This window comes from Hyperolius riggenbachi, chromosome 6 (genome assembly GCF_040937935.1).
Source record: "Hyperolius riggenbachi isolate aHypRig1 chromosome 6, aHypRig1.pri, whole genome shotgun sequence".
Taxonomy (NCBI): domain Eukaryota; kingdom Metazoa; phylum Chordata; class Amphibia; order Anura; family Hyperoliidae; genus Hyperolius; species Hyperolius riggenbachi.
The window spans coordinates 188951277-188962565 of NC_090651.1; the positions used below are offsets into that span (position 1 = coordinate 188951277).

The 11289-nt window shown below is 44.5% G+C and overlaps 1 protein-coding gene across 1 annotated transcript; it reads right to left on the minus strand.

Moving 5' to 3' along the window:
* Positions 1 to 8565: 8565 nt before the first annotated feature.
* Positions 8566 to 10344, minus strand: LOC137522104 (KRAB-A domain-containing protein 2-like). The gene has a single exon (XM_068242132.1). It carries the CDS (start codon positions 10342 to 10344, stop codon positions 8566 to 8568), a length of 1779 nt encoding a protein of 592 aa, XP_068098233.1.
* Positions 10345 to 11289: the final 945 nt, after the last annotated feature.

Sequence of the window (11289 nt, forward strand, 5' to 3'; positions counted from 1 at the left end):
GAGCAGGAGGAATAAAAATCTTATCTCCATGAAGAAACAGACCATCACTGCAGACCAGACTTGAAGGAACTTCCTGAGCAGGTAATGTAACAACGACTTGTTTGATTTGCTCCAACAATTCAGGTTGTAGAAGAAGAAAGTGATTAGCAGAAAGAATGGTGTCAGAGGTCGGATTGGTGGCATAACCCTCATTAAACATACGAGAGAGAGCATCGGCTTTGGAATTCTTGGATCCAGGACGGAAGGTCAGATGGAAGTTGAACCTGGAGAAGAATAAGGCCCAGCGGGCTTGACGAGGCTTCTGTCTCTTCGCAGAACGCAAATACTCCAGGTTCTTGTGGTCAGTGAAGATCAGGATGGGATGTATTGCTCCCTCTAGCAGATAACGCCATTCTTCAAGAGCTGCTTTAATGGCCAGAAGTTCTCTATCTGCGACATCGTAATTCTTTTCAGAGGAACTAAGTTTCCGGGAAAAGAAAGCTGTAGGATGAAGAAGGGCCTTGGGTTCAAACCGTTGTGAGAGGATGGCCCCGACTGCAGTTTCTGAAGCGTCTACCTCCAACACAAAGGCTTGAGAAGGATCAGCATGTCGGAGAATCGGGGCAGAAGTGAACAGAGTCTTTAGATCCTTGAAGGCAGACTGAGCTTCAGGTGTCCATTTAAACGGAAGGTGAGTCTTGGTTAGTCGCGTGATGGGGGCAACAATCTTAGAAAAGTTCTTTATGAATCTTCTGTAAAAGTTGGCAAACCCGATAAACCGCTGCACCCCCTTACGGTCAGAAGGCTCCGGCCAGTTCAAGATGGCGGATACCTTGTTAGGATCCATCTCTATTCCCTCAGCAGAGATTAGGAAGCCCAGGAACTGAATGTTATTCTGTTCAAACTCGCACTTTTCTGCTTTGGCATAAAGTTCATGTGTGCGTAGCCGGGAAAGAACCCTTTTGACATGGACCCGATGTTCCTCCAAGGATGATGAGAAGATCAGAATATCATCTAAGTAGACAACAAGGAAGTCATCAATAAAGTCTCTCAACACATCATTGATAAAACGTTGGAAGGTTGCAGGGGCATTACAGAGACCGAAGGGCATGACCAGGTACTCAAAGTGGCCGTAACGGGATCTGAAGGCCGTTTTCCACTCATCACCCTCCCGGATTCGTACCAGATTGTAGGCTCCTCTCAAATCCAGCTTGGTAAAGACCTTCGCAGACCGCAGTCTTTGGAACAATTCAGACATCAAGGGTAGCGGATAGCGGTCCTTAGTCGTGATAACATTAAGTGCTCTATAGTCTATGCAAGGCCTGAGGGAACCGTCTTTTTTCTCCACGAAGAAGATTCCGGCACCGGCCGGAGAAGAAGAGGGTCTGATGAATCCCTTCTTGAGGTTTTCCTCGATGTATTCCTTAAGGATCAGTGACTCTGGTTCAGAGAGAGGATAAATTCTGCCATAGGGAATGGCCGCTCCAGGCTGTAAGTTTATGGGGCAGTCGTAGATACGGTGTGGTGGTAAAGAATCAGCCCCTTTTTTATCAAACACGTCTAGGTAGTCGTGGTAGACGGCTGGAACCAGAGTGGCTTTTTTAGAGCTGGTACAAAGCAGGCGGCCTATACTCGGAAAGCAAAAGCGAGAGCAGTAGGGGGAGTTGAAAAGGACCTCCCCGGAGATCCAGTTAATCAGAGGGTTGTGGCTCTTAAGCCAGGGCATTCCCAGGATGGCAGGAAACAGAGGAGAGGGAATCAGGTCAAAGCAGAGGTACTCTTGATGATCATTTTTGATGGTGACCAGCAGGGGAAAAGTCTCTAGTGTGACTGGTCCGGAATGGATAGATGACCCATCAGCAAGTTGAATGAGTAGAGGCTTATTCTTCTGGCGGATTGGTAATTGGAGTTGTTGGGCCAGATGAAGGTCTAGAAAGCAGGAACAAGCCCCTGAGTCGATGATGGCTCCAATATTAATGTTCTTTCCTCTGGGATCCTGTAAAAGGAGAGAAAGAGGGATGTGAGCAGCTGAAGCCAAGGGACTTTGCAATTCCAAAGAGTGGATGGAATCAGGCTTACTTAGAGGGCGGACTGGACAATCCTGACGAAAGTGTCCGGAGGCCCCACAGTACAGACAGAGGTTGGCAGCTTCGACGACGTTGTCTTTCCTCAGGAGACAAGGACGGTCGGGCAAGGCCCAACTGCATGGGCTCAGGTTCCTCCATGGATGGGAAGTTGGAGGCAGCAGGAGCAACTGGAGGAAGCACTGGAGCGGGAGGAAACCAGGAACTGCGAGAAATTCCAGCTCTTTCCTGACGTCTCTCTCTTAAGCGTCGGTCAATCTGGATAGCGAGCTGGATGAGATCCTTAAGAGTGGCTGGGATCCCCACCCGGGCAAGCTCATCTTTGACAGTCTCAGAAAGGCCCAGACGGAACTGTGACTTGAGTACTGACTCGTTCCAGTCTAAGTCGCCAGACCAGCGACGGAATTCCAGGACATACTCCTCCACCGTCCTGCGACCCTGACGAAGAGCCCGTATGGCGGCATCTGCTGAGGCTCCTTTGCTAGGGTCGTCATACAGTTCTGCCATTGCTTCAAAGAAGGATGCGGAATCTTGCAAACAGACATCACTTTGATCTACCAGACGAAGGGCCCAGGCCTGTGGTTCCCCCTGGAGCAGAGAGATGATAGCTCCAACACGGACACTCTCGCTGGCATAGGTGCGGGGTAACAGGGAGAAGTGCAGGTGGCAGGCACTCCTGAACAGTCTGAATTTGCTTGGATCCCCAGAGAAGCGTTCTGGTAGTGGCAACTTCGGTTCGGGAGCTATTGCTTCAAGGTTGGCAGGTGGTAGAACAGGAGCAACGGCAGGAGGCGGATCAGGAGCAGGGATGACGGAAGCTGCAGGGTTCTGTAGATTGGCAAACTGGCCACGGATCTCAGTGCAGTCCCTTTGAACTAGCTGCACGGACATAGTCAGTTGTTGTACCAAATCACAGAGGGCATCAAACGGTGATCGCTCTCCAGAGTCGTTCATCTTGGCTGTTTGTTACTGTTAGGGTTGCGGAAAGGGCTGTTGACCGCCCCACTATGATACGGACCACCCAAGCGCAGAGTCTAAGTGACCACGGGTCTTCACACACGACCCCTTGAGGGGGAAGCAGGACCACTACCCCAGGAGGGGGAAGTGGAACTTCGCTGCCTAGTGCCCACCAGGTTGCGCTCAGGATAATCCCACAGTGGGTTGGAGAACAGGTGACGTCTCAGTGTGGAGAGCCAAGGTACAGGTGTACTCGAAGTCGAAGGCAAGCCAAGATCAGGGCAGGCGGAGATCAGAATGGTCAGGGACAGGCCAGAGGTCGAGGCAGGCAGCAGACGGTCAATAGCGGAGAGACAAGCCAGGGATCAAGACGGGCAGCAGACAGGAGTAGTCGAGGTCACAAGCCAGGGGTCAATACCGGGAAAACAATCAATATAATAACAGGTTCACTGGGCACACGCTGTATGAACAAACAGCACTGAGTTATGGGCAGACCTGTTTAAATAGGGCAATGGGTGCCAAAATGAGCGCCCGCGCATGCGCGCAGCGCGCAGCGAGGAGTGCGCGTGCGCGCGGCGCCGCGTGCGCATGCGCGCAACCCAACGCGCGCACTGCGCACGCGCACAGCGCCGTGCGCGCCATGACAGTCTACAGGGACTACAAATCCCAGCGTGCCCGCGCGCGCGCGTGTATGGATGCGCCCGCGAAGACGCTGGAGGGAGCCAGGCCGGTGAGTATGACACCGGTGTATGCATCTGTATTGGCTGTAGGGTGTGTTGGTTGTCCATGGGCGGTGATGATGACTGTCAAAGTGGATGTAATTGTTGGTGTCTACCTTTATAAAGTGGGTTTTGGTTTTGATGTGGATGGAATCAGTGAAAAGTAGGGGATCTAAATATTCTATGGAATTATGGTTATATTGACAGGTAAATTGAAGTCCTAAAAATTACCTAAAAATCCAACACTTACTTTTCGGAGGGCTCCCAACCTCCGGAACCTATTAGCCCCCAGCAGACTTAAAATGATCCAACTCAATGAACCAAGCCACCACACCAGCTCACTACTCCTAGGATCACGGGCTTGTCAAAAGTCCTGTTGCCAGGCCTGTTCCTTTGTAACCCAAACAGATTCCTTTCAATCATATACCACCAACACTCATTACACAATTAAACAAAACATCACCTGTGAAACCAAAAATGTAATATACCTAATATCATGCCCCTGCAAACTGCAATATATCGGACGGACCACCCAGGCCACCAGAACCAGAATTGGGCAACACAAAAGGAACATCATTAATAATTATGCACTCCACAGCGTTTCCCGGCACTTTGGCACTCATCACCAAAACAACCCACACCTATTCACTATCACTCTGATTGAATCTGCGCATGGAGGAAAAACGTTTTAGCCATTTATTTAGGAAAGGGTTCTTTACAGTAAGAGTGATTAAGATGTGGAATGCATTGCCACAGGAAGTCGTTATGGCAAACTCTATACCTGCATTTAAAGGGGGCTTAGATGCTTTCCTTGCGTTGAAAGACATCCATGGCTACAATTACTAGGTAATGCCTAATGATGTTGATCCAGGGATTTTATCTGATTGCCATCTGGAGTCGGGAAGGAATTTTTCCCTTTAGGGGCTAATTGGACCATGCCTTGTAAGGGTTTTTTCGCCTTCCTCTGGATCAACAGGGATATGTGAGGGAGCAGGCTGGTGTTGTACTTTGTACTGGTTGAACTCGATGGACGTATGTCTTTTTTCAACCAAAATAACTATGTAACTATGTAACTATGAATCTCTACCCCCCAACACCACTAAGGTTTTTGAGAGTTTACGGCATAGGGAGATGATGTGGATAAAGATCCTCAAAACCCTAATACCAACAGGGCTAAATGAGGTCTTAGAAAAAGTATTTTGATCCCACCTCCCTAGTGTTTAATTATTGCCAAATAGCTACATCTATACTCCAAACCTTTTTTATGCTTTTAATGGTCCTCTCTTTTATATCTTTCTTACTCTTGACCCCTTTTATTATTAATTTATATATTTTTATATGTTGCTTTTATACGTCTATATGTTTTATATTGTTTTTTCATATTATCCTTACCCACATTTTTATAATAACATTGTATTAGCTTTTTTATCATTGGTGGCCTCTTATGCTCTATCTCATGTATACTTTTACTACATACTGTTGGCATGTTTATATGTTTTTTTAAAAAACACTCATACTGTTATATTTTACCATTTTTACACCTGAATCCATATGTATACAAGTGCACACCCAGTGACATTTTTATATGAACATCCATTGCTAAAGGTTACATGAATTGTCTAGCTGCCCAAAAGAAAGCTATTTTCCCCTGTCTTTAGGTTTCCGCACATGCGCAGTCTCTCTTATTACCATATCACTGAATTACATGCTGACTTGCTGAACTGGCGGAGCCGGGTCTTGAACCTGGGTCGCCTGTGTTGTAGGCAGAGCCCTTGACCATTACACTATCCAGCCATTACTGGCTATCCCATATTCCAGCCACTGCTGGGTATCCCATAACTATCCCACTGGAAGCGCTCACTTCCTGTGTGACCTTAGTCACACTTCCTGTTACTAAACACTTCCTGTTACCAAACACTTCCTGATTGGACTTCAGTCCTGTCAGTTTAACCTTTCTCCCTATTTAAAGCAAGCCTCACTTCATAGTGACACAGAGGCGCTCAAACCTACTGCTTGACCCACTGAGGTAAGTTATCATATACTTTATGCTTGCAGTTTATATTAATTCCTTTTGTGTCCATATAAAGCTTTATATGCTGTCTGGGAATAGACCGTGCCCTATACCCAGCTCTACCATTTAACTGTTTCACTTTGAGACATATAATATGAACCCTCTAATCTGTGAGCATTAAGCCTTAGCTATTTGATTTCTGACATCTAAGCTTGTTCGCATGGCCCTGTGTTTATGTGGGCCATAAATGTTTTTTTTTTTTTTTTTCAGCAATGCTTTATGTAGCAATTATTTTATGTGCTTTCTACCAATTATCTGCTGCGCCGATTGTTGCAATTCTGTGGGTAGTTATTGTGTGTACATTTTGCTTTTATTCCAGTTGTGCTCCCATTTTTGCCTGAGGAAGCGGGGTCACGCCCACGAAACGTGTTGCATTTGTGGAGTTGAATAAATTATTTGTCAATTCTGTTTTATCGAGACTCGAGTGAGTTTTCTTTTTTGTAAGAGGGAGGTAAGTCCACCCTAACACCCCCCTCTGCTTTTAAACGGTTTTTAAAACGTTTTACTCTACTCAGGCGCCTCTGTATACCGAGCTTTTGTTGTTCTTACATTAGAACCTTTTCTGCGTAGCATTAGATGCAATCCAGACGTTAAGGGCCCAGAAATAGGTGGAAAACAATATAAACTTTCCACCTTCGCGGACGACATTCTTTTTTATATTAAAGAACCTCTTATAACGCTCCCCAATCTCCTGGCGGAATTTGATGCTTATAGCCTACTCTCCAATTTTAAAATAAATCCCTCCAAATCTGAGTTCATCTCAGTAGATCTCCCCGAACTGACTATTAATCAAATCGTACAAAATTTTCAATTTCCATACAGAAAAAAATCTCTTAAATATCTAGGCATTAACCTCCCCTCTAACCTGACAGAGCTATATCCTCTAAATTTCCAGGTCCTGTTGGACACAATACAAGGGAATCTGGAAAGATGTAATAAGGATTTCTTTACATGGTTTGGAAGGATTAGCATCATTAAAATGAATCTAATGCCCAGAATCCTTTTTCTACTTAATATGATTCCTATCCCCGTCCCAAACAAATTCTTTAACAAATTAAGATCCCTTTTCATCAAATTTGTCTGGAGAAATAAACATTCTAGACTCTCATACAACACACTTATAAAAAGAAAAGGTAGGTCTGGGCTTACCAGATGTTAAACTCTATTATAAAGCTATAGCTCTTAATAGAACACTGGATTGGAATTTTTCGACACTTACTAAGGGTTGGGTAAGATTAGATAAAATACTGGCAGGTAGAGAATTGGCTAAAGCTATATGGGTACCTAAACAATATAGGAAACTTTCTGATAAATCTCCTCAATGGATAACTAATGCACTCAAAATAGTTGACAACATTAATAAAAGATATAAGTGGTACCCCGAGGTCTCTCTTATGACTCCTCTCACGGGCTACCCTCTTTTTAACCCAGGCCTTGAAAGGGGATTCTTTGGCAATTGGGGAGATGGCCAACTAACATGCCTGGGGCATCTATGGTCTGGCACAAAATGCAAAACTCTCTATGAGCTACGCAAAATATATGGCCAATTCCCCTTTGATTTCTGGAGGTATGCCCAGGTCAGGTCCTGGTTCACAAAGTGGACGGTTCCTCTAAATGATAGAAGCAGTCCATATCTATGGGTATCCCTATTTCTTAAAAAATCTAAATTGGAACATGCCACCTCAGAAATATACAAACTTCTATTAATGGAAGAAAGTGATACGCCCCTATTATATATAAGGGAATGGGAAAGGGAAATAGGATCTTCATTGTCAAATGACCAACTTGACACTATCCTAAGGAACGTCCATTCCTCTTCCATCAGTTCTAAAATACAAGAAAGTAACTATAAGACTCTTTCAAGATGGTACAGAACCCCAAATAGATTAGCTAAAATATATAGGGGAGTTAGCAACCTATGTTGGCAAGGGTGTGGAAATGCTATGTTCCTGCCCCAAAATACAACCCTATTGGAGAGAGGTTATAGACATCAGCCGCCAAATCTCATCACAAAACATAGAGGGAACCCCTTGGTCAGTCTTACTACATCCAGGGCTGTGGAGTCGGAGTCGGGCAATTTTGGGTGCCTGGAGTCGGAGTCGGGAAAAAATGCACCGACTCAGACTCCGACTCCTAATGAATTTGTAACTGTAATTAAAATAGAAAATATAATAAAATGTTCTATTTCTCAGATAATAGTCATTAAAAATAATGTGTATATATACACTATAAATACAGTAATAGCTGTGCTTAGTCCACAAAAATGAAATAAACCAATCAAAATTAGTTACTTGTGCTGCTTCAATAAAGCAGTCCCTGTATTTTTAAGGTCAGATATACATATCTGATTGTGACTGTATATATGATGTGTACACAGGAATCTCTTATATATGTTACGGCCAAAACCAGAAATCGGCCAATTCTAGAATTGGCCGGCCGTTTCTAGAACTGGCCGATTTGACATCGGCCAAAGTCCAAAATGCTGGAAATTTCTGACTTTGGCCGGCCAGTTTGCAAAATGGCCAAAGTCAGCTGGCCAAAGTCCAAAATGCACAAATCTCACAACATAAATAAAACTCAGAGAATTAATATAACTTAGTAATGAACTTTATTAATGTGGCCAAAACTGGCCTGTAACTTTTTCTTTTAATATCAACTTAATTTGGTCAAAACTGACATGTAACCTTTTATAAAAGTAAATGAACCGTTTTTTTAATGTCAAATTTATACAGGAATATTGTTCAACAGCAGTAGTTTACTTGTTACAGCAAGTCAAACTTTTATGACACTTGGAATTGCACAAAAGTTTCTGTCTTCTACATTTGCAGTGATTCGTTGCACATTTTCCAGTGCAGCTGCAACGAGTATATCCTTGCCCGCCAGTCAGTGATTGGGAAGATGCGATGGTCCGAAGTGATTTTTCTGTTTTGACAACCGCTTCCAATGTTACCAATTTCTCATTGAGAATGGTAAACTCACTTCTGGCGAACAGCTGTTTCAGAACACCATGTTCTGTTCCTAGCTTGTAGAAACCGTTCTCAACATTCATTACAACTGCAAGAACGCTTCTTGGGTCTCCACGGCCTCTGTCAACATCTGGTATACGAATGCGCACGTTATCTCCAATATTTGCTTGTGGGAATTTCGCATCTGAATTTTTGAGCATCTTTGAAGCTTGAGCTTGCAAGCCAACATGGGCTGCTGATCTCTTCTTCCTGATTTCTTGTTTCTTATGGCATAACCAGCAAGTAATTTTACTTCCATACCCTTCATCCACAGCGTTGCTTACTCCACAAATTGCATGAACATCATTTCCACAAGATCCACAGGTGTGAGCTGATGAACACTCTTTTTCACATACTGGACACAATACGTCTGTGTTACTATTCTCAGGCGACTGAACTGAACTTCCTGATGCTGTTGCTACCGCAGCATTTTCATTGTCGGCAGAAGCCCCTCCATTAATAGCCGTCTCCATTTCTTGTTCGATTTTCTCAAGATCTTCCTCTGTAACCAACTTGTCTACAATTTCTTTGGGTAGATTGGAAGTACTCAGTCCCACTTTTGCTGTGCAACCAAACATGGCTTCATATGGCGACTGGTGGATGCCTTGGTGAAAAGAGCGGTTTTTCATAAATTGAATAAATCGAAGACTCTCAGCCCAATGTGTTGAATCATTTGACTGCATCCATGTCATCATCATATTCTGAACGTCCTGATTGGCACGTTCAATGGAACCTTGGCTTTGGCTATGCCGCGGTTTGCCGTGTACCAGTTTCAATTCAGGCCACATAGATTTCAGTTCATTAATGACATGGCTGACAAATTCTTTGCCATTATCAGACTGAAGGACGCTCGGCGCACCTATGATGGTGAAAATGTCAAGTAACTGGTAAGCGACTTCTGCTGCGGTTTTGCTTTTCAAAGGCCGTAGTAATATAAACTTGGTTAAATGATCCTGATAATTGAGGATGAACTTGTACTGCCTGTCAGGGTTGCTTTGCATGTCGATCAGATCTACTTGGCATCTTGAATTCAATTCGTTAAAGAGCAAAGGTTTAGAAACTAAACCTTTCTTCGGATTAGACAGTTTAGTCTGGCATGGCTTGCATAAGCTCAGATACAGTTTAATGGCTTCTTTTGTGATATTTTTGAACTTTAGGTGTAGTTCCTTTTCCATGCGGGTGCGACCTCCATGACCAATTTTTAAATGCGTCTCGTGCAGTATGTCAAACAGTTCTTCTGTATGTACATAGTACAAAACAGCACGGTTTTCTTTTGTTACTGGTGCAATCAGTTTTTCTGTTCCATCAACTACGATGACATCATATTTTCTTATTCGCCGATAGTCAACGCTTTGTTTCTTCTGCTTTGTTTTAGCTGCTTTCACCTGCTCTATAACATCACAGTATTTTTCTCTACTAAAGATAGCGCAATTACTTGCTTTGTCCTGTATCACTGAGTTCAAACTATCCATAAATCTGGTTTTCATATCAAATCCTGGTTCCACAAGTGTGTTACTTTCATCCAGCATGTTTGTAACTCAGAATGTCAGTTGCAACTGAATGTCCAAAAAAATACAGAACTGCGGAAAGGCAGGTGCAGCAGAATGTTCAAAGAAGCACCACAGAATGGCTGCAGCAGAAGAATCTACACCAAACTACCACAGAAAGTTCACGAAAACACCACAGAATGGCAGCCGCAGCACACAGTAGAATAAAATATTATATTATCTTGGCAGCAACAGCAGAATTCCCACAAAAATGAAGCAGCAGTAGCAGAGCTACAAACTCCTAGCTCTGTCAGAAACTCCTCACACAGGTTCACACAGGAACATTACAAACACACACAGTGAAGTGGGAGGCACACATGTAATATTACCGGTTCCCTCAGCATCAGGTACTTCAGGCAAGGGTTCCCAGCATATGTTTTCACATATTTTCCTTATCTTACTCTCCCACTGTCTTTTACATAGTGACCTTTTGCTTTCTTCTCCCCTCCATTATCCATAAACTCCATCCACCCCCCCCCCCCCCCTCCATTTATTACATTAGTTGGCCCATCCGCATATCAAATTCCTCCCCCTTCATTCTCAGTGTCCATCCACTGAGCCCTGTGTCATCTGGAAAAAGCAGGCTGCAGGGTCCTTAAGGAGTTAATTTGGGGACAGTGGGACATTCCTCCCCCCTTCATTTTTTCTCACCTCCGTGAATACAGACAGCGCTGACCCCTCAGACATTCCTCCCTCCTCCACTCTCTGGCAGCCAGTGGTCGCTGGAGCAGGCTGCGGACAGCGCTGACCTCTCGGGACATTCCTCCCTCCTCCCCTCTCTGGCAGCCTCTGGTCGCTGGAGCAGAAAATAGCCAACAGCAGACAGCGCGGACACCTCGGGAACATAAAGCAGCCGGCAGCATTAGGGCAGCCCTGGGGTCCTTTCAAGCAGAACTGACAGCCGGAGATCTGCGCGGGGAGAGGGGA